Below are 23,763 nucleotides of genomic sequence, written 5' to 3' on the forward strand. Positions count from 1 at the left end.
AAAGACAAAAGAGATAAAGCTTGGATAAAATGGAAAAAAATACAAAAGACCTGAAAAATTAAAACTATATACTAGTTATAGAAATGAATATGTACAAGTGTGCAGAGAAGAAAAGAAAAAAAAAATACGAAAAAGATGTCATAGAAAATGTAAAGATCAACCAAAACTATTTTATCGATTTGTAAACAACAAACTGAAAAACAAACAAGAATTAGAAAAACTACGACGAGGAGGAGTTGAATACACAGAGGAAATAGAAATGGCAGAAATTATGAACAAGCATTTTAGCATTTTAAATAGGTGTTTACGAGGGAGAACATACAACTTAGAGATATCGAGTGGGAGGAGAAAGCCTTCCCTATGAAAGAGATAGAAGTAACAAGGAATGAAATAATGAATCACCTGAGTAATCTCGATGTCTGAAAATCGCATGGACCAGATGAAATGGCAAACTGGATTTTGAGAGAATGCAGGAATGAACTAACAGACAACATACATAGTCTAATAAGCAGTTCATTGAAAGAAGGAAAACTTCCAGAATATTGGAAAAGAGCAAATATAGTACCAATATATAAAGGGGGAAATAAGGAAGACCCTACTAACTATAGACCGATCTCTCTTAAAAGTACGACAGCTAAAATATGTGAAAGAATGATCAAAATTAGATGGGTAAGGCATTTGGGAAAAAAAAAAAAAAAAACGTACTGTTTCCAAGGCAATTTGGATTTAGACAAGGACAATCATGCGTCACAAACTTAATGTGTTTCTATTCAAGGCTAATAGATGTAATACAAGAAAGAGATGGATGGGCTGATTGAAGATTTCTAGACCTGAAAAAAGCTTTTGATAATGTGTCACCTAAGAAGTTGCTAAATAAATTAGAAGCTGGAGGAGGAATACAGGGCAAACTGCTGAAGTGGATGGAAGACTTCTTGCATGAAAGAAACATTATAGTGGTGATAAGAGACAAACATTCTAACTGGGATGAAGTGATAGGTGGTGTTCCACAAGGAACAGTTCTGGCCCCAATAATGTTTGCTATATATAGTAATGATATGGATGAAGGAATTGAAATTTATATATATATATATATATATATATATATATATATATATTATATATATAAATATATATATACATACATATATATATATATATATATATATATATATATATATTCTTTTTTTGCAGATGATGCAAAATTGTTGAAAAAATGAACACTGAAGCAGATTGTGAGTCGCTACAGACTGATCTCAATAAAGTATGGGGATGGAGTAGGAAGTGGGAGATAGAATTCAATATTAAGAAGTGTAGTATAATGGAATTTGGAAGAAAAAAATAATATTGGGATCATATAAATTGGGAGAAGAAATTGAAAAAAAAACTAGAAAATGAGAAGGACCTGTTAGTCATTATTATGAATAATATGTCACCTGAGAAACATATATATATCAAAGTGGCATTTACATACCTGGATGAAGAAATGGTGAAGAAAATACTAGTCACTTTGATAAGACTAGGATTGGAATATGCAGAGACGACGTGGTCACCAAGTACAAAAAAAAAATGTATAACAAAACTTGAAAAAATACAAAGAGCAATTACAAAATTGGCACCAACACTCTCAGAACTATCATACGAAGAGAGACTAGCAAAACTTGAGCTACAGACATTAGAGCAAAGAAGAGAGAGGGGAGACTTGATAACTGTTTATAGAATCATGAAAAGCATAGAAATTATTGATAGAGAGGATCTAATAAAATGGAATGATAGAAATACAAGAGGACACGGAAAGAAAATCAAGAAAGACAGTTATAGAATAGACCTGAAAAAGAACAGCATTACCCACAGAGTAATAGATGTACAATACAAGAATTTAAAAACAGTTTAGATAAAATGAGATATGAAGACGGGACTTTACGAGCATAGTTCCCCTTCCCGTAAAATACAACTAGGTAAATACAGAAGAAACAAGAAAAAGCAGATATAATGGGGATTGTGGAGACAAAATTGAAAGGATCATTACCATTAAATAGTATAGGCCAAGGATTATATAATTGTTGGGTCAGAAACAGAGAAACAAAGCAGGGTGGAGGAGTCATGTTGCTAACCAAGAAAGGCCTACATACGACAAAAACCACAGGAGAGAACAATGTGGAGTTGATATAAGAGTTGAGGATAAAGATAGGAAAAATAGAAATTATGCAGTGATTTATGTCCCGCCTAAAACTCGCGCATGGAATGAAAGCGAACACTCCAAAATGCTGGAAGACACAAGAAAAACACTAAATGAAACACTAAAGAAAGAAGGAAATCTGGTAATTATGGGTGATTTTAACTCGAAAGAAATATGTTGGGAAGAAATGGCTCTAAAAGGTGGAGAAGATCACTGGGGAAACATATTACTGGAAATGGCCATTGATTACATATTGACGCAATGGGTCAAGGAAAACACCAGATATAGAAATAACGATGAACCCTCAAGACTGTAGTTGATATTCACATCAGAACTCAAAATTGTGGATAAAATCGAATTGAAGACACCAGTTGGAAAAAGTGAACTAGAATTAAACGAAGAAACAAATATAGAAATAAACGAAAAACACAAAAGGAAGACTAATGTATAAAAAATGAAAAAAATAGAAAATTATTTAAAGAAGCAAATTGGGAAAATAATAATAATGAAGAAACAAATCACATACTAATAGAACTTGAATCAAACGAAGAAACATCGAAATAAACGAAACACACACACACACACACACACACACACACACACACACACACACACACACACACACACACACACACACACACACAAAGAAGATTAATGTATAAGAAAATGGGAAACTTAGAATATTCTTTAAAGAAGCAATTTGGGAAAAATAATAATGAAGAAACAAAGGTAGAAGATAATTGGACAATTTGGAAGGAAATGTATAACAAAAGAGTGGACAAGTATGTACCTAGACAAAAACAGGAAAGGGTATACATAAAATCCTGGTACAATAAAAAATGCAGTGAGGCAAAAGACAGAAGAGATAAAGCCTGGAAAAGATAGAAAAAGAAAAAGAAAAAAATCTGAGAAAGAAAAAATATACACCAAACTAAGAAATGAACATGTAAAAATACGTAGGGAAGAAAAAAGAAATTATGAAAAGGACATAATAGACAAATGTAAAGATCAACTTAAATTATTTTATAGATATGTAAATGGCAAACTAAAAAATAAACAGGAAATACTTAGATTATGTCAAGGTAATATAATAAACAGACATAGACATTTCAAATCTGTATTCGCCAAAGAAAACTGTGATCAAAGAAATAAAGTAAGATTTCCTCCAATGAAGGAATTAAATATTGCTCAGAATGAAATAAATCAAATATTAAAGCTTGACGTTAAGAAATCACATGGCCCGGATGGAGTTGCAAACTGGATACTAAAGGAATGTAAGCTATAGACAAACTAACAGGGAAAATATACAAAATAGTTAAATGTTCACTCAAAGAAAGAAAACTACCAGGAGATTGGAAGAATGCCAACATAGTACCAATATTTAAGGGGGGAAATAAGGAAGACCCAACAAATTATAGACCGGTGTCCCTAACGAGTACAATAGTTAAGATTTGTGAGAGGATCATCAAAGATAGATGGACAAAATGTCTGGAGGAGAATAATATACTGAACCCGAGGCAATTTGGATTCAGACAGGGAAGATCATGTACCACTAATTTGATTTGTTTCTATTCAAGATTGATAGATATATTGCAAGAAAGGGGTGGCTGGGCAGACTGTGCCTTCCTGGACTTACAATAGGCACTTGATAAGGTACCACACAGAAAATTGCTATATAAACTGGAAACAATAGGATACAACTAGGTAAATATACACATATACACACACACCTTGACAGCGCTGTGGTAGCGTTTGCAGCTGCTACTCCAGGATCTTACTTTGAATGCTGCCCAAGGCTAAAATAATTTCAGCATCACTGCACTACAAGCCGTTACCCATGCATGGAAAACTATAAAATTGGATGGAGGACTTCCTACATGGAAGAAAAAGGAGAGTAGTGCTCAGAGACAAATATTCAAAATAGGAAGAAATGTGTAGTGGCGTCCCACAGGGGTCAGTACTAGCTCCGATAATGTTTGCTATATATGTAAATGGCATGGACGAAAATATTGAATGTTACATGAACTTCTTTGCGGATGATGCAAAGTTACCAAAGAGAATAAAATCCGAAATAGACTCTGACTCATTACAGAATGATCTGAACAAAGTCTCAGAGTGGAGCAAGAAATGGGAAGTAGAATTCAACATCAAGAAATGCAGTATAATCGAATTTGGGAAAAGCAAGAACAGAATATCAGGACAGTATAAAGTTGACGGAAGAGAAGTAAAGAAAGTGACTTGTGAAAGGAACCTAGGAGTAATCATCACCAAAGACATGTCGCCAGATAAACATATAAATAAAGTAGTCGGAGAAAAATACAATTTGTTGAGATAAATAAAGGTGGCCTTTAAATACCTGGATGAGGAAATTATTAAGATTAAGAAAATATTACACACACACACACACACAACTCGTGGCGCAGTTGGTAGAGCTCCCGGCTACCACTACGGAGGTCCGGGTTCGAATCCCGCCCAGAGCTGAAATAATTTCAGTATCTCTGCGCTGCGCGTTGATGCTCCAACTCTTGTGGGCGTGGAGTTGGGGGTGTGTGTGCATGTAAGTTCACAGCATTACCCATAGATTGGTCATATATAAGCTCTGAGCTCTCTTCTGGGTAGGAAATAACTGTCAATCACGAGTCCAGCACGTTATCCAAAGACTATGGTGAGTCACACACACACACACACACACACACACACACACACACACACACACACACACACTTTCAACGAACGGACGGCTTGACGAACGCTCTGAAGAAAAGTGCAGATTGAGGATACCAACGCAAAGAGAAGTGCCTTTTTGTATTTGCAGGGGGGGGGAATTGCTCGTGAGGTAGTGGGAAAGTAAGGAAAGAGGAGAGGGGGAGGGATTACTGAGGGAAATGGAAGATAATGAGGATGTGGAGGACTTGGCCCAGGCAGACGGGCGGAAGATCAACATGAAACGACCACCGGATGACGAAATGGCAAATAAAAATGTAAAGATTAGAAGTATAGAGAGGAGAAATACAGTAGAAAGTGACGAGAATATGTTCCAGGGATTTAAAGAGGGTGGGGGGGACACAACCCCCCCCCGACTGATAAGACTAGAGGAGAGAGTTGATAAGGTGATCGAGGACTTGGAACGTAAGTTAGGTAATGTAGGCTCCATTCTACAAAGAATTGAAAGATTGGAACAACTAGAGAAGGCTAACAGAAACTTAACTGAAGAAGTAGAGGACCTAAAAAGACAGTTAGGAAATGTAAAGGAGGAGAATGAGAAATTGAAGAAGAATAGTAATGAAAACAGTGAGAAAATAGCTACAGAAGCTAAAAATTGGAGAATAACTCAAGAAGGGAATAAGGTTTCATTCACTGACATAGTCAAACAGCAATTGAAAGAACATAATGAAGACTCAGTTATTAAAGTGATGAGACAGAAGGAGAATATAGTAAGAGAATTAGCTGACAAAAAGAAATGTATAATTATATTAGGAATGGAAGAGAAACATAACCCAGATAGAACCGCAAGAATCAAGGAGGAAAATGAAAGGGTAAGCAGTTTATTAAAATTAGTCCAGGAAGATGAACCAGAAATTATAAAGGAAATTGAGGAAAAATTCAGACTCGGAAAATATAGTACAGATAAGACCAGACCAATTAAGATTAAATTCAGGTCACAAACAACGGCAGAGAAAATTCTATCCAAGACAGGGAAACTAGCAACAAATGATCAATATAAAAAGGTATGGATAAAAAGAGAAATGAATAAGGAGGAAAGAGAGGCAGAAAAGCAGAAAAGAATTGAAGCTAAGGCAAAAAACGAGGAAAGAACGGAGTCAGAGAAAGAGAGATTCTATTGGAGAGTAGTGAACATGAAAATAAAGCAGTTCGACATACTAAAGAAAAACATAAGGGAAACAGAGAACACAATGGAAGTGGCAGAAAACTAAGAGTGTCTTACACAAATATAGATGGATTGATAACAGGATTGAATGAACTGAATGATTATTTGAAAGAAAAAGAACCGGACATAATGGGAATTGTAGAAACAAAATTAAAAGGCCCACTACCACCCAACAGTGTAGGACATGATACATACAATTATTGGATTAGAAACAGAGAGAAAAAACAAGGGGGTGGAGTTATGTTCCTGACAAAGAAGGATATAAACGTGAAAGGTGTCATATATGGAAAGAATACAGTAGAGATGATTATGATAGAAGTGGAAGACCGAGATAAGAAGAGCAGAAAATTTGTGATCAACTATGTGCCTCCGAAAACAGCCTCATGGGAGGAGAATGAACATAAAAGTATGTTAGAGGACACAAAGATAGCATTAACTAAAATAATGGAAGACGGAGGAAGAATAGTTATGATGGGCGACTTTAATTGCAAAGAAATCTGCTGGGAAGAAATGACAGTAAAGAGTGGTGATGACTCATGGGGAAATGCTCTACTTGAGATGATTACTGACCATTCAATGACACAATGGATACAAGAGAACACTAGGTATAGAAATGAAGAAGAACCATCGAGGCTAGACTTAATAATTACATCTGAACCTAGAATAGTGGACAAGATTGAATATAAAACACCAATAGGTAAAAGTGACCACATATTGATTGAACTGGAACTTAATGAAGAAAAATATATGAAAAGAAATGAACAATATAGAAAAGGAAGAATGATGTATGAAAAAACAAACTTTGATAAAATAAGAGAATTCTTCCAACAAGAAAACTGGGAAGAAATATACAAAGAAGAAACATCAGTGGAAGAGAAATGGAATATTTTGACAAAAATTTACAAAGAAGGAGTGGAAAAGTATGTCCCAAGACAAAAACAAGAAAAAGAATATGTAAAATGCTGGTACAACAAAAGTTGTAGGGAGTTAAAAGACAAAAGAGACAAAGCCTGGACCGGATGGAAAAAAGACAGAAGACCTGAAAAATGGAAAATATATACTGGCTATAGAAATGAATATGTACAAAAGTGCAGAGAGGAAAAAAGAAAATATGAAAAAGATGTTATAGAAAAGTGTAAAGATCAACCAAAACTATTCTACAGATTTGTAAACAATAAACTGAAAAACAAACAAGACTTGGAGAAATTAAGACAAGGGGGAGTTGAATACACTGAGGAAATGGAAATGGCAGAAATTATGAACAAACATTTTAAATCAGTGTTTACAAGGGAAAATATACAACCTGAAGAGATTGAGTGGAAGGAAAAAGTCCCCCCTATGGAAGAAATAGAAGTAACGAAGAATGAAATATTGACACACTTGGGTAATTTTGATGTCAGAAAATCGCATGGGCCAGATGAAATAGCAAACTGGATTCTGAAAGAATGTAGGAATGAACTGGCAGACAAAATACATAGCATAATAAGCAGTTCCTTAAAAGAAGGAAAAGTTCCAGAAGATTGGAAAAAAGCAAATATAGTACCTATATATAAAGGAGGAAATAAAGAAGAACCTACCAACTATAGACCAGTCTCTCTAACAAGTACAATAGCAAAAATATGTGAAAGAATTATCAAAAGTAGATGGGTAAAATACTTGGAAAAAAACAACGTACTAAATCCAAGGCAATTTGGATTCAGACAAGGACGATCATGCGTCACCAATTTAATATGTTTCTATTCAAGGCTAATAGATATAATACAAGAAAGAGATGGATGGGCTGATTGTGCATTTCTAGACCTAAAAAAAGCTTTTGACAAAGTACCACATAAGAAGTTGCTTAAGAAATTAGAATATGAAGGAGGAATACAAGGTAAATTGCTAAATTGGATGGAAGACTTTTTGCAAGAAAGAAAAATGAGAGTAGTGATAAGAGATCAGCACTCAAAATGGAATGAAGTAATAAGCGGTGTCCCGCAGGGAACAGTTCTGGCCCCAATAATGTTTGCTATATATATTAATGATATGGATGAAGGAATTGAAAGCTATATGAGCTTCTTTGCAGATGATGCAAAATTACTGAAAAGAGTGAAAACTGAAGAAGATTGTGAATCACTACAGAGAGATCTAAATAAAGTACAAGAATGGAGTAGGAAGTGGGAGATGGAGTTCAATACAAAAAAGTGTAGTATAATGGAATTTGGAAAAAGCAAAAACAGAATAACAGGATCATATAATTTGGGAGAAGAAGGAATAAAAAGAGTAGAAAATGAGAGGGACCTGGGAGTCATTGTTATGAATAATATGTCACCTGAGAAACATATAAATAAGATTTTTGGAGAAACTTATAATTTAATAAGAACAATCAAAGTGGCATTTACATACCTGGATGAAGAAATGGTGAGGAAAATCCTAGTCACCCTGATAAGACCAAGATTGGAATATGCAGCAACGATATGGTCACCAAGTACAAAAAAATGTATAAAAAAACTTGAAAGAATACAAAGAGCAATTACTAAACTGGCACCAACACTCTCAAAACTATCATATGAAGAGAGACTACAAAAACTTAAACTACAGACACTAGAGAAAAGAAGAGAGAGAGGAGATTTGATAGCTATTTACAGAATCATGAAAGGCATAGAAATTACTGATAGAGAGAATCTGATAAAATGGGATGACAGAAATACAAGAGGACACGGAAAGAAAATAAAAAAAGACAACTATAGAAGAGATTTGAAAAAGAACAGCTTTCCTCACAGAGCAATAGACAGTTGGAACAAGTTAGATGAGAAAGTGGTGTGTGCAAAAACAATACATGAATTTAAAAATAGTTTAGATAAAATGAGATATGAAGACGGGACCCCACGAGCATAGCTCCCCTTCCCGTAAAATACAACTAGGTAAATACACGACCTTGATATGCTTCTACTCAAGACTAATAGACATAGTGCAAGAAAGAAACGGATGGGCTGATTGTGCATTCCTAGACTTGCAAAAAGCATTTGACAAAGTACCACACAGAAAACTACTAAAAAAAACTGGAACACATAGGAGGAATACGAGGGAACCAACTAAAATGGATGGAGAACTTCCTGACTGGAAGAAAGATGAGAGTATTACTCAGAGGAAAATATTCAGATTTGAAAGAGGTGATCAGTGGAGTACCGCAAGGATCTGTACTGGCTCCAATAATGTTTGCTATCTATATGAATGATATGGACGAGGGCGTGAACTGTTACATGAGCTTCTTTGCTGATGACGCCAAACTGTTAAGGAAAGTAGAAACTGATAAGGACTGTGAAGCACTGCATGAAGATCTGAATAGGGTATGGAACTGGAGTCAGAAATGGGAAGTGGAATTTAATACTAAGAAGTGTAGCATGATGGAGTTTGGAAAAAGCAAAAACAGAATATCAAGAAAATATACAATTGGAACCAAGGAAGTAAAGAAAGTAGGATCCGAAAAAGACTTGGGAGTTATTATCACAAACGACTTGTCCTATGATACAACAGATTAACAAAATTGTCGGGGAGACTTACAACTTGCTAAGATCAATAAAAGTGGCTTTTGCTTACCTGGACGAAGACATGATAAAGAAAATATTGGTTACATTGATAAGGCCTAGACTAGAGTATGCGGCAACATTGTGGTCCCCCAGTACCAAAAAGAACACAAAGAAAATAGAAAGAATCCAAAGAGCAGCTACAAAAATGGCACCTGCACTTGCAAACCTATCATACGAGGAGAGATTGGCTAAACTGGAGCTACCGACACTGGAGCAAAGAAGAGAGAGAGGAGACCTACTGAACATCTACAGAATCATGAAAGGCACAGAGATACTTGATAGAGAAGAATTACTAAACTGGGACAAGAGAAACACAAGAGGACATGGAAGGAAATTAAGAAAACATAGCTATAGAAGAGAAATGAAGAAAAACAGTTTTCCACATAGAGTTTTAGACACTTGGAACAAACTGGATAATGAAATAGTAAGCGCAAAAACCATTCACGAGTTTAAAAGCAAACTAGACACTGAGAGATACAATGGCGGGACAACACGAGCATAGCTCCCCTTCCCGTAAAATACAGCTAGGTAAATACACACACACACACACAAACACACACTTTCGTCGGATTCATGGCGTGGATTGGAACTCCGGAAAAACGCATTTTTCGTGGATCTCAACTACAAGGAAGTACCTTATTGTATTTGTAGGGAAGGGGAAATCTCGTGGTGTAGTAAAAAAGTAATCTAAGGGGAGAAGGGGAGGGATTACTGAGGGAAATGGAAGAAAATGAGGCGGGAGACGAACGGGCTCCCCCTGACAGCAGAAAAAATATAAACAAAAGATCAGCTGACGACACTGGGGAAATCGAAAATATCAGTAAAGGCATTAAGATTAGAAATATAGATAAGAGCAGCACAATGGAAGGTGAAGAAAATAATTTCTGGGGATTTAATGAGGAGGGGGGTAGGATACCAACCTCCCCCGATTGGCAAGACTAGAGGAAAAACTTGAATGACCGAACATTGGGAGAAGAGGTTCGGTAACGTAGCAAAGATTGCGCAAAGAGTTGAAAAACTGGAAGAACTTGAGAAGGTGAACAAAAACTTAACTAAAGAAATAAAAGATTTAAAAAATGCAGTTAAAAGAAGTAAAAGAAGAGAATGAGGAATTAAAGAGGAATAATAAAGACAATAAAGAGGCCATAGCAAAGGAAGCACTTGGAAAAAGATCCATGAAAACAGTTGAATTGCATTTACTGACATAATTATACAGCAAATGAAAGAACAAACTGAAGACTCAGTTATTAAAGTGATGAGACAGAAGAATATACTAAGGGACTTAGCAGATAAAAATAAATGTATAGATATATTAGGAATGGAAGAGAAATATAACCCAAATAGAACCACAAGAATGAATGAGAAAAGAAAAAGTAAGCAGTTTACTAGAATTAGTTCAGGAAGATGAACCTGAAATCATGAAACAAATTGAAGAGATGTATAGACTCAGAAAGTATAGTACAGATAAGTCCAGACCAATTAAGATTAAATTCAGGTCACAAACGACGGCAGAGAATATCTTAGCAAAAACAGTGAAACTAGCAACAAGTGAACAATATAAAAAGGTATGGATAAAAAGAGAAATAAATAAAGAGGAGAGGAGAGAGAAAAAAAAAGACGTGAAACTAAGGAAAAAAAACGAGAACAGAACAGAGTCAGAAAAAGAGAAATTCTATTGGAGAGTAGTGAATATGAAAATAAGGAAATACGACATACTAGAGAAAAACAAAAGGGAAACAGAGAATACAATGGAAGTGGCAGAAAACTAAAAGTGTCTTACACAAATATAGATGGATTAATAACAGGACTGAATGAGCTGAATGATTATCTGAAGGAAAAAGAACCGGACATAATGGGAATTGTTGAAACAAAATTAAAAGGTCCACTACCACCCAACAGTGTAGGCAATGATTCATATAATTATTGGATTAGAAACAGAGAGACAAAACAAGGGGGTGGAGTTATGTTCCTGACTAAGAAGGATATAAACGTGAGGTGTGTCACATATGGAAAGAATACAGTAGAGATGGGTATGATCGAAGTGGAAGACAGAGATAAGAAGAGCAGAAAGTTCGTGATAAATTATGTGCCTCCAAAAACAGCCTCGTGGGAAGAGAGTGAACATAAAAGTATGTTAGAGGACACAAAGATAACATTAAATAAGATAATGGAAGATGGAGGAAGAATAATTATGATGGGCGACTTTAATTGCAAAGAAATCTGCTGGGAAGAGATGACAGTAAAGGGTGGAGATGGCTCATGGGGAAATGTTCTACTCGAGATGATTATTGACCATACAATGACGCAGTGGATACAGGAGAACACTAGGTATAGAAATGAAGAAGAACCATCGAGACTAGACCTAATAATCACATCTGAACCTAGAATAGTGGAAAAGATTGAATATAAAACACCAATAAGTAAAAGTGACCACATATTGATTGAATTGGAACTAAATGAGGAAAAATACATGAAAAGAAATTAACAATATAGAAAAGGAAGAATGATGTATGAAAAAACAAACTTTGATAAAATAAGAGAATTCTTTCAAAAAGAAAACTGGGAAGAAATATATAAAGAAGAAACAACAGTGGAAGAGAAATGGAATATTTTGACAAAAAATTACAAAAAAAGGAGTGGAAAAGTATGTCCCAAGACAAAAACAAGAAAAAGAATATATAAAATGCTGGTACAGCAAAAGTTGTAGAGAGTTAAAAGACAAAATAGATAAAAGCTTTGACCAAATGGAAGAAAAACAAAAGGCCTGAAAAATGGAAAATATATACTGGTTATAGAAATGAATATGTAGAAGTGTGCAGAGAGGAAAAGAGAAAATATGAAAAAGATGTCATAGAAAAATGTAAAGATCAACCAAAATTATTTTACAGATTTGTAAACAACAAACTGAAAAACAAACAAGATTTGGAGAAATTAAGACAAGGAGTTGAATATACAGAGGAAATAGAAATGGCGGAAATAATGAACAAGCATTTTAAATCAGTGTTTACAAGGGAGAACATACAACCTGAAGAGATCGAATGGAAAGAGAAAGTCCCCCCTATGAAAGAAATAGAATGAAATAATGAAACACTTGAGTAATCTTGATGTCAGAAAATCGCATGGACCAGATGAAATAGCAAACTGGATTTTAAAAGAATGCAGGAATGAACTGGCAGACAAAATACATAGCATAATAAACAGTTCCTTGAAAGAAGGAAAAGTTCCAGAGGATTGGAAAAGAGCAAATATAGTACCTATATATAAAGGGGGAAATAAAGAAGACCCTACCAACTATAGACCAGTCTCTCTAACAAGTACAATAGCAAAAATTTGTGAAAGAATGATCAAAAGTAGATGGGTAAAATATTTAGAAAAAAAAAAAAAACATGCTAAATCCAAGGCAATTTGGATTCAGACAAGGACGATCATGCGTCACCAATTTAATATGTTTCTATTCAAAGCTAATAGATATAATACAAGAAAGAGATGGATGGGCTGATTGTGCATTTCTAGACCTAAAGAAAGCTTTTGACAAAGTACCACATAAGTTGCAAGAAATTAGAAACCGAAGGAGGAATACAGGGTAAACTGCTTAAATGGATGAAAGACTTTTTGCAAGAAAGAAAAATGAGAGTAGTGATAAGAGACAAACACTCAAATTGGGATGAAGTAATGAGTGGTGTTCCACAAGGAACAGTTTTGGCCCCAATAATGTTTGCTATATATATTAATGATATGCATGAAGAAATTGAAAGTTATATGAGCTTCTTTGCAGATGATGCAAAACTATTAAAAAAAGTGAACAAGGAAGAAGATTGTGAGTCACTATTGAGTGATCTAAATAAAGTCTGGGAATGGAGTAGGAAGTGGGAGATGGAGTTCAATACCAAAAAGTGTAGTATAATGGAATTTGGAAAATCAAAAACAGAATAACAGGATCATATAAATTGGGAGAAGAAAGTATAAAAAAGTAGAAAATGAGAAGGACCTGGGAGTCATTGTTATGAATAATATGTCACCTGAGAAACAAATAAATAAGATTTTTGGTGAAACTTACATAGATAGATAGATAGACAGATAGACTTTATTTGGCAGTAAATCAATGTACATGAAGTGCAAATAATGACAAGAACACATAGTTCGAAATAATAAATGTAAATTGCCGAGGATAATTTGATAAGAACAATCAAAGTTGCATTTACATACCTGGATGAAGAAATGGTGAAGAAAATACTAATCACTCTGATAAGACCAAGATTGGAATATGCAGCAACGATGTGGTCACCAAGTACAAAAAAATGTATAAAAAAAACTTGAAAGAATACAAAGAGCAATTACAAAATTGGCACCAACACTCTCAAAACTATCATATGAAGAGAGACTAGCAAAACTTGAGCTACAGACACTAGAGCAAAGAAGAGAGAGAGGATTTTTGATAGCTATTTACAGAATCATGAAAGGCATAGAAATTATTGATAGAGAGGATCTAATAAAATAGAATGATAGGAATACAAGAGGACATGGAAAGAAAATCAAGAAAGACAGCTATAGAAGAGATCTGAAAAAGAACAGCTTTCCTCACAGAGTAATAGACATTTGGAACAAGTTAGATAAGAAAGTATTGTGTGCAAAAACAATACATGAATTCAAAAATAGTTTAGATAAAATGAGATACGAAGACGGGACACCACGAGCATAGCTCCCCTTCCCGTAAAATACAACTAGGTAAATACATACATACACGAATTTAAGAACAATTTAGACACTGCGAGATACAGAGATGGGACACCAAGAGCGTAGCTCCCCTTTCCGTAAGATACAACTACCCGGTAGGTAAATATACACATACACACACACACCTTGACAGCGCTCTGGTAGCTTGTGCAACTGCTGCTCCAGGATCTTAGTTTGAATGCTGCCCAAGGCTAAAATAATTTCAGCATCACTGCACTACAAGCCGTTACTCCAACTCTCATTGGGTGGGTGTATTTATGTGTGTGTAAGGTCACAACATTACCTATAGATCAATCATATATATGAGCTCTTAGCTCTCTTCTGGGAGGGTAATAGCTGTCGATCGTGAGTCCAACATATGATCCAAGGCCATAATGAATCACATACACAAACATGCAATTCTTTGCCCATTAGAGCAGGGTGTCAGCTTACATTGCTCTGATGAATTTCAGCCCTGGGTGGGGACTGTACTCAAGACTGCTTAGATATCAGGTGCACTCAGTACTACTGCACCAGCAGACCAGTGTGGATATATCTGTGTGTGATTCACTATGTCTTTGACCACATTCTGGACTCATGATTGACAGCTATTACCTTCCAAAATGAGAGCTGAAAGCTTATAGCCAAATCCATGGATAATGCTGTGACCTTACACACAGTATGTTCATGTGTGTATATGTGCTTATATAATCATAATGCACAGGAAAAGAGGTACACTTGTGCATATCTAATTTTTTCTCTTTATCAAACTTATTCTTAAATTCATGTTTAGTTTTTGGACTACTTTTCTCTTCTGGGGTTCTCCACAAATTGAAGCATCTGTAGAGAAAATAGAAGTTTCTTGATGTTATTCAAGCAAGTAGTTTTTTTTTTAATTTATTTTCCATGATCTGTGTTCCTCTCCCATCTTAAATTAAGATATCTCTGTCAATTTGGTCTCAATATAGTATAGAGCAGTGTAAGATGAGGTGCTCAGCATAATCTGTGATGGTTGCATCTAGGGCAGTTTGATATTATGGCCAGGCCTATTCTGTGCTGGGAATGTCTAAGTGCCAGCTGGTGTCTTGAGTGCAAGTGTACTAATCTAGTTCTTGCTTCTCATGAATTTTTAATCTCTGTAGGGCTGATGTCAGGTGTCATTTGAAGAAGTATTGAGGAGGTGTAGCCCTAAGGGGCTGGTACTTGGTCTCTAGAGATGGCCTAGAAATTTGTCATAAAAGGAAATAGAACTGACAGAGAAGTTCCTGTGGTTTAGGATGAGAGTCAAAAGGTCATGGGAACAAATAGAAAAATCTCTAAAGGGTATCAAGAAATACAACTCTCTATACACATGCATCAACTCTTGGAATAGCTTAGAATTTAATATAACCCAAGCTGAAACCATAAGTAAATTCAAAGTTAGGTATAATGGTTGAAGAAATAGATAAGACCTGATGAGCATAACTACTTTCCTATACATTGCAATTAGACAAACACCCACCCACCCACCCATAAAATTAGGTAAATACACACATTTAATAGGATGCATGTGCATAATCTATACTTCATCTTCTGTGTGGCAGCATATAACTACCTTTCTGGCATTGCATATTAGTACAGTTATAGATCCAAATACTCTTATATATGTTCATGTCATCTAAGTTTCCCTTTTTTTTTTGTTCCAGTTGTCTACCAACTAATTACCTTTTACTTATCAACAAAACTTGCATTTTTTAGATAAAAGCTGGATCAAAGGTAATGTGGTGAAACACAATACCTCCACAGCAGGGCCCAACAACTGAAGTTGGTTTATCTCCCACCACTTCATTATATGGCAACCCACCTTCTCTATCTCTCTCACCCACTTAAGAAAATTATGTAGCAGACAAGAACATTCTTTCAAGCAATGTCACTTCTGGATCCACTTACAAGCACTTTCAATTTACTCCTATCATGTATTCTATTTTCTTTGCTCAAAAGATGTTTCTTTTGTTGTCAATGCCCTCTTTACCATATCCATTTACCCTTTTGATCTTTCTCTCAAATTCACTCCATCCATTACTGTTTTCCACATTCTTTTTGCTTGTCTTTTTTTTACTTATTCTTTTCATACACCCAAACCACTTTAGAATGATTTGATACACTCTATTCAACAGTTCTCTTCTCACCTATGCTTTACAGTGCTGTAAATACAATCACTCCCTCATGCAACTTCCTCTTTGCATTCATTCCTTTCATTGCCATACAGTACCATAATAGGCTTTGTGTACAAGTAGAACAACTGTGTCAGGCTAACAGCAAGTGTAGTGCAAACTTAAGAAACTGGAACCCCTCTCTTAATACTTTTCTGTTGATTGTGGTCAAGATTATTTTGCAAATTTTATTCAACTCCCATTGGCAAAGTTTCTTTCTTATTAATTCTCTCCTAATGGTTTGGGCTACACATGACTTTTCTGGGTGATATCAAACAATACCAGCCAGTTAAGAAAAACTATCATACTCCTACTAAAGTCAAAAATGTTAGGAACTGAGTGAAGAGTTATGCATGATCTACAATCTAGATTATAGAGACTTCAGTACTTAAATCTAGACTGCAGGGATGCAGGAACTGCAATGAATTACAGAGGTCAAACAGGAAGATTATACTTCTACATGTGCATAGTAAGTATATAGACCATAATCTATCTGTAATTTCTTACAAATACTCATGCCATTGGCAATCAGTCTGTCTTGATTTAAAGAATGCAAGTATCATACATAGCATATTCAGTAAGAAAGTAAAAAAAAAAAATAGTAAGAGCTGGAATATCAATGGAAATACATAAGCAGGTATAAACATATGAGACATAATGTACTTGGCTTTTTAACCTCACCAGTGTTCAATACTTGGAAAGTAACAGATACAAACATTCACCACTGCCTTGTCTTCCAATGGGTAGTTACATAGGGAATCTGGAATCATGCCAGTGTGCATATACCTAAGGTAAATGTTACTCATTATTATTCAAACTGATGAAACATGTGAAGAAATATTGTCTCTCTGGATTTAAGGCTCTGCTGTGATTTTCACTTTTCAACATGCTTTCCCAGCTGCACATAGTATACATACATTTACATGAAGGTAAGGCTCTGTGCCAAAAGTACAAAGACCTTACATAACCACCAGCACCCTATTTGTCTCCTTGTGTAGGCAATACACCAAGCTCTTTTTCAACAAAAACATAACACGTATATTCTTCTATACCCTGAGCATGGGTTTATTTATATATAACTCATCAAGTTCAAGTTTCTAATAAAAATCACTTTCTTAAAGTGTTACTAATGTCAATGCATCAGATTATTCAAGAGTAAATGCACATATTTCTGCAGAAAAAATACCAGATTGTAATCATATCTGTGAACAGACATTTATATACATATCAGGTCAGTCACACTTCATCTATTACTATGCCATGTAATCATGTTTTTATATATTTACAAATTGATACATTCATATGTGGTTAACCAGTTTGTGATCTTGCATGCAAGGACTTTTTCTGAGGATGGGAAACTAATCAAGTTCATAATTTGAACAGAGATATATTAGCCTTCTCAAGGATGTGAACTTTTAAGAAACCCTTGAAAACATCTATACATGTGCATGGACTATGCTACTGAACTTTCCCATTGTGCTGTGATAAGAATTGGAGGAACCACATACCATGCATCAGTATTGTCCTTTTATACATATAGAAATAGTACTACATCTGTGTCAAAACAATAGTACAGTAACACACCCTGCAATGGGCACTCCACTATTTTCAGAGACCTGCATGACCATTCTAAATGTCAGGTAGGTAAAACAACAAGTACTAACAATATTAAAGTAAAATTTCAATGATTGTCCCCCACAGTCTCTTAAATGCATATAAAACATTTTCATATTATTGCAGTAGATACTTAGTATTGCTGCAATAAGATTTCACTTCAAGATAAGCTACTGATATTCCTATTGTCTTCCACACTTTAATTTTGGTACTTTTTCTCCTCAACAGTTTATCCTTGTAGAAGTTGAGTCCAACTCTTCCAAAATTCCTTTCCATGGCCCCCTGAATTTATCCTTGGAATGGATGAACCTCTATTACAAGAAGAGAATATTGTTTCTAGTCCCTTGTATTATGCAAAATGCACTCTACTCACTAAATGCACTTTATAATATGCTGCATGATATCATATTCATTATTCAGCTGCTACAGCATTATCTCTTCTATGTTTTAGTAGTCCGCAGTATTGGAAAAGTTGGACTGGATCACTTGCAAGGAAGAAAAATAGTTTTATCAAAATACTCAGACAAAACACAGCCACACCTTGATCAAAACCTCTGAATACTTTGTTTTACTCATTGACTTATAGTTCTAGTGTATATGTGTAGTAAAACTACTGTATCCCAAAACTTTTGTGACCTTAGTACCAGGATCATAATATCATACCACCCTCTCCCCCATGTACCAACATCCTCTGGAGTTTGGTACCCTAACTCCAAACATGATCTATCACATGAGTGTTATGTTCTGTAAAGTAATTTTCGAGGGTCCAATGCAGATTAACGTGACTTGGAATTAAGTGTCTTGCTCTACCTACATCCCTACCTAATAAAACTTAGGCCTAGCCTACAAGCCAAAGATGAACTTCATATACTCTGATTCCGAAAATCCCTTTCCCAGAACATAAACACGACTATGTCTACCAAACAGATGCATCACAGCCGGTAACCCCTATGCTACCTGCACATCCTTGGCAGTGGTTGATTGGTGACTCTCCACACAGGTCACGGTTGCACGACACAATATTGTGGTAAAAAAAATCTTGTTTTACCATTGTCAAAATCCTGTGCCCAATATGATATCATAAGTGTTATTAGTAACTAACAATTCATTCCTAGACTACCAACATGAAAAAGTCCATCATCTGTCTATTGTAGACTTGGCAGCAGACATTATCATTACTATTGTTATATATTATAATCAGGATAATTTCTAAGGTCAGCAAGGTGGATCACTAAACATGATTAAATTTTAGTAAATATTGTCTATGTACTTTTTTATATAATAATCTTTTTAATGTCTGAAACAACAAAATCATACCTGCACAGTTGCAGACACAATTGAAATCAGTGTTAGTTGAAGATTCAGGAAGACAGTTTACCTTCAATTTGCTGCCTGTATGAAAAAAAGTCTGGATGGTAGCAAAACTTATTTTTGTTAAAACTTTATAACAATATTGACAATGAGTCAAGTTAAATAGTTTCAGTCAATCTACTTAACCTTTCTCATTTGTTAACTGTATATTTATTAAAAACTGTATGAAACAGGTCTCAAACACAACATTTCAAGTGAGATATCAAATATAATGCAGGACTAACACTCACTCAGTATTGGTAGTAGAGGACAAAACTCCATGTTTAACATTATGGGAGGTAAACATCAGGTATTGTGGAAGGTTTAAAGGTTAATATTTTTAGACAAAAAAATAAGAGCAATGGTATTTGGGGTGTTAGGAACTGCTAGGTAACAATTCATTATTTACCTTAGCACTCTTAGGTTCAGACACACTAATATAGTGTTGATTTAATCACATTGATGTACTTATAATTTTGTTTTGGATAATGGCACATAATTTAATTTTGCTAAGAAATGAACTTTGCATAAAATGGGGTCTTCTGAGAAAATCCCTTACTTGAATAATATCTGGTATTGGTTGAAACAAAAATTAATAAACTACATCAATATGCTGATCCCAGGGTCACTGAGACACACTTATGTCACACACCAGATGACTTGACTGTAAACTAATTGGTTTGGGAATTGTACTGATGGAAAGGACTGACAGATGCAACCTGTTCCATTGGTAAGTGTGGGAGGAGTGGATTGTTACCTTCAGTAGTGGCACACTTTGACAATTCTGTGGGGAGCAACAAATTATTTTGTTTACCCTTTCCATTTTGGTAGAGTTTATCCTTTTATACTGACTGTCACCAGGCTGTTCTATTCAGCTGTGCTAAATCCTTTCCATAAGGAAGAGGTTTAGGTGGTAAAGGATGTACAGGGTCTGTCCATTTCTTGGCAGCATAACAGAATCATCTAATGTTTGCCATAACAAAATCTATACAATGCACCATAATAGTGAAGAAGTTAATGCTGTTTAAAATGGGTAATCCATAATAGTACAATTCTCAATAGGGTATAATGCTACTCCTAGATTAATATATGTATTTAGGATTCAATAGCAACAAAAATTGAGCTTCAAAATTCTGTTTAAAAGTAAAGAGTTATTGAAATAAGAAGTTCAGTGCACCTTTAAAAAATATACTGGTAGATCAGTGTCATTAAAAATTAAATTAATATTTTGAGAATTCATAAAGCAAAGAAAAAAAATAATGTTAATTAGCAAAGAGAGTTAATGCTTTTTGGGTTGTATTGTCCATATGTAGAAATTTTGTCTAAAAATATGGTTTAATTTACTTTAGCACTGAATTTACATTTCAAGTATTCAACAAACAGTGAAAACTAAACCTCAAAGTCATCCATATTTGTAGTCTTTGGTTCAAGAACATGTTCCCCTGTTACATCTTACTGTGGCATTTTCATTTTCCTCAATACAATAGTAGGTACACATTAAAGATTTTGCTTTAGCTTATGCCAGGCGATGTAGTCAATTCTACATAGTTAAAGGGGTCTGACCAAAAAGAAGTCTCAGTCATTTGAAAAACCTGTAAGACATCCCTCAGCTGTACAAAATTACCTGTTCATAGAAAAAATATGTCAACATGTTAAAGGGTTTAATGATGGCTTATATCTTAATCCTTTGTTATTGCATCCTGTGTAGATTGTAACAAACATAATATAATCTGGATTTGTAGCCCTTTTGCAATGTAAAGCTTAGTATGAATTAGATGGGACAAATACCACTTGCTTTGTATCTGCATCCACCTTAAATGGTTCAGTTTTAATTATTCTGATAAGTATTATATAACACAGAAAACGTTTCATATATCAATGGTTTGCATTCTTTGTGCTAGATATCATATATGCTGCAGTCATTACAACCCTAATAAACTAAAATATGGAATTCTTAACTTATCTGTTAATGCTCTCTTGCTAGTAACACCTAAATGTGAAGGGAAGACTTTGAACAAGTGGGTAAGATGCAAAAATGCATCATTTTTTGATGGACACATACACACAGCCACATAGACAGGCACACACTCTATATGTACATATATGTGTACATGATCATATATAGTAATGTATAGATATTATATGTATGTGTGACATATATATACAAATAAAAACACTCACTCAAACACATGCACACAGATATATATGGTTCAGATGCAATGTGAAAGAAGTGCTAGTAAATGAGGCTTGATTAATTAAGGATGTGTGTATTCATAAATGTCCTGTGCTGGAGGATGTGACATTGAACCTTACACCCAGGTTACGGAAGTACTCCTCAATGTTGACAGGGTGATCATTGGCACTGCCAGCTCCTCCTCCTCCTCCTCCTCCTCCTCCTCCCCCCCCTGCTGGGGTGCATGGGTTTGCCCATGTATCCAATGAGTCTGTTGATGTGGATAGGCCTGGAGTGGCTGTGGTGATAGTTGTGGAAGTGGTGGTTACTGTGCTGCTATTAGTGGTGGTGGGAGAGATGGAAGTAGAGGTGGAGGTGGAGGTGGAGGTAGAGGTGGAGGTAGAGGTGGCTGTGGTGATGGTTGTGGTGGTTGTGGGAGAAGATGTGGTGTGCTGGGCAGATTGTAAAGCATCTAAAATGACTAGTTCATTTGGGTTGGCATACCCTGTAGTATTACATGGGGTCTTTGGTGGGGATTTGAGGGGAGATATGTCTGATGGGTCTGTCCCTAGTGGTAAAGTCCCTGTCTGTTGTTGGAGGCAAAGGGACCCACCATCCTCATTTAGCTGAAGGGCAGGGAGAAGATGACCTCCACCTCCAGGTTTCGGGCGCCAGTTGATGTTGTCAGATGATGAGTCTGAGGCCATGGACCCTTCTCTGCTACCAAGGCTTATGATAATGTTTTTCATCTCACATTCTCCTGTTGGTTCCAAGTCACTGTCTTCACTCAAAGGTTCCTCCAGAATCCTCGACACACAGTCCTCTGACTCTGAACTTGACAATGAACTTTCCCTCTTTGATCTCAAAAGTTTCTCCTTCAGGTCTTCAGCCATGAAAAAATCGTGTTTTGCCGCCGCACTGGGACCTCTCAAGGCCACAACACTCCCACTTCCTCCTCCTCCTCCTGCATTAGTTCGTATGGCAGCAGCACCTTGAGTTTCAAAAGACACATGATTTTCTTTGGTTGTTTTAGAGAAGGACTCGGACTTCAAGATACCACGAACATCCTGTTGAATCTTTGGGGCTGCTACCACTTTTCTGTGGCATCCTGTCTTTCCGTTTGTCCCCATTTGGTTTTCTGTATCGCTGACATCCTGACTGTAGGTTCCCCATGGATCCCCATTCTCCCGAATGATCCCTTCACCCACATAGCGGCCATCCTCGTGCAGGCTCACAACTCGCTTTCGGTCCTCCTTTGTCACACTTGCTCCATTTCTTCTATGTTCCTCGGCACTACATGTTCTCCTCCAAGCTAAACTCCGCGGTAGGTTCGAGCCATACCCAACAGCAGAGGATGAGCCAGGCTCAACCACACAACCTTTGATACAAACATCTGATGCTGCCATTGCTGGTGGCTCCTCCTGACACCTTGAGGTAACCTTTTCGTCATCATCACTACATTTCTGCACTGACTCCATTTCTCGGTGGGTCCTGTCCACATGGCACCCTACCACGCTTGAAGACTCACTACTGCTAGCCTTGCTTGGCTCACATTTTTCTATTACCACTGTTCTCTCGCACACCTGAGCGACACACACACTTGTCTCACGCTTGTCCTCAATGTTCATGGCTGGAGAATGAGGAGATGCCGCTGTTGATGATGATGAAGTTGCCACTGCAGCAGTTGCTGTTGTAGTCGTTGTTGCTGTTTCTCCTCCCTTCTCCCCACCAGGAGGGATGCTTGAGTTATCTTCATCCAGAGTAGACTCTTCTGTGCTGCCCTTGAGGACTGAGGAATAAGAAGGTGGTGGTTGAGGAGGTTCTTCTGATTCGCTGCTTCTCTGACTGTCCATACGTTTGTGCAGCCGAGCTGCTTCTGCCTGTAGAAAGAACATGATAGAACTTTAGTTATTCTGGATGAGAAAAACTTTTGTTTGAGGTAAAACCCCTATGGGAAGCAATGCCATCATAACTATGGAGGTATTAAGAAAATAGTTTTACAGAACACCAGTGAACTACATAAATAGTACTACTCTCCTAAAAATAAAAAACATCAGTGAGATAAAAGGTCCTTTGAAGATCATAGT

The 23,763-nt window shown here is 36.0% G+C and overlaps 1 protein-coding gene across 6 annotated transcripts in view; it reads right to left on the minus strand.

The window, feature by feature from the left end:
- Positions 1–23,763, minus strand: part of LOC143029169 (metabotropic glutamate receptor 1-like) — a 552,309-nt gene that overhangs the window by 60,157 nt on the left and 468,389 nt on the right. For 4 of the 6 annotated variants that reach the window (XM_076191662.1, XM_076191661.1, XM_076191663.1 and 1 more), the window contains exon 21: positions 19,188–23,556. In XM_076191662.1, the coding sequence (XP_076047777.1) occupies positions 21,775–23,556 (1,782 nt within the window). In that variant the 3' untranslated portion in view covers positions 19,188–21,774. Of the gene's footprint in view, positions 1–19,187; positions 23,557–23,763 lie in introns of those variants that run through there. The other 2 variants (XR_012966800.1, XM_076191664.1) reach the window with 1 other exon arrangement.

The sequence above is a fragment of the Oratosquilla oratoria genome, chromosome 10 (assembly GCF_046742065.1).
Source record: "Oratosquilla oratoria isolate Oo_2021 chromosome 10, ASM4674206v1, whole genome shotgun sequence".
Classification (NCBI taxonomy): domain Eukaryota; kingdom Metazoa; phylum Arthropoda; class Malacostraca; order Stomatopoda; family Squillidae; genus Oratosquilla; species Oratosquilla oratoria.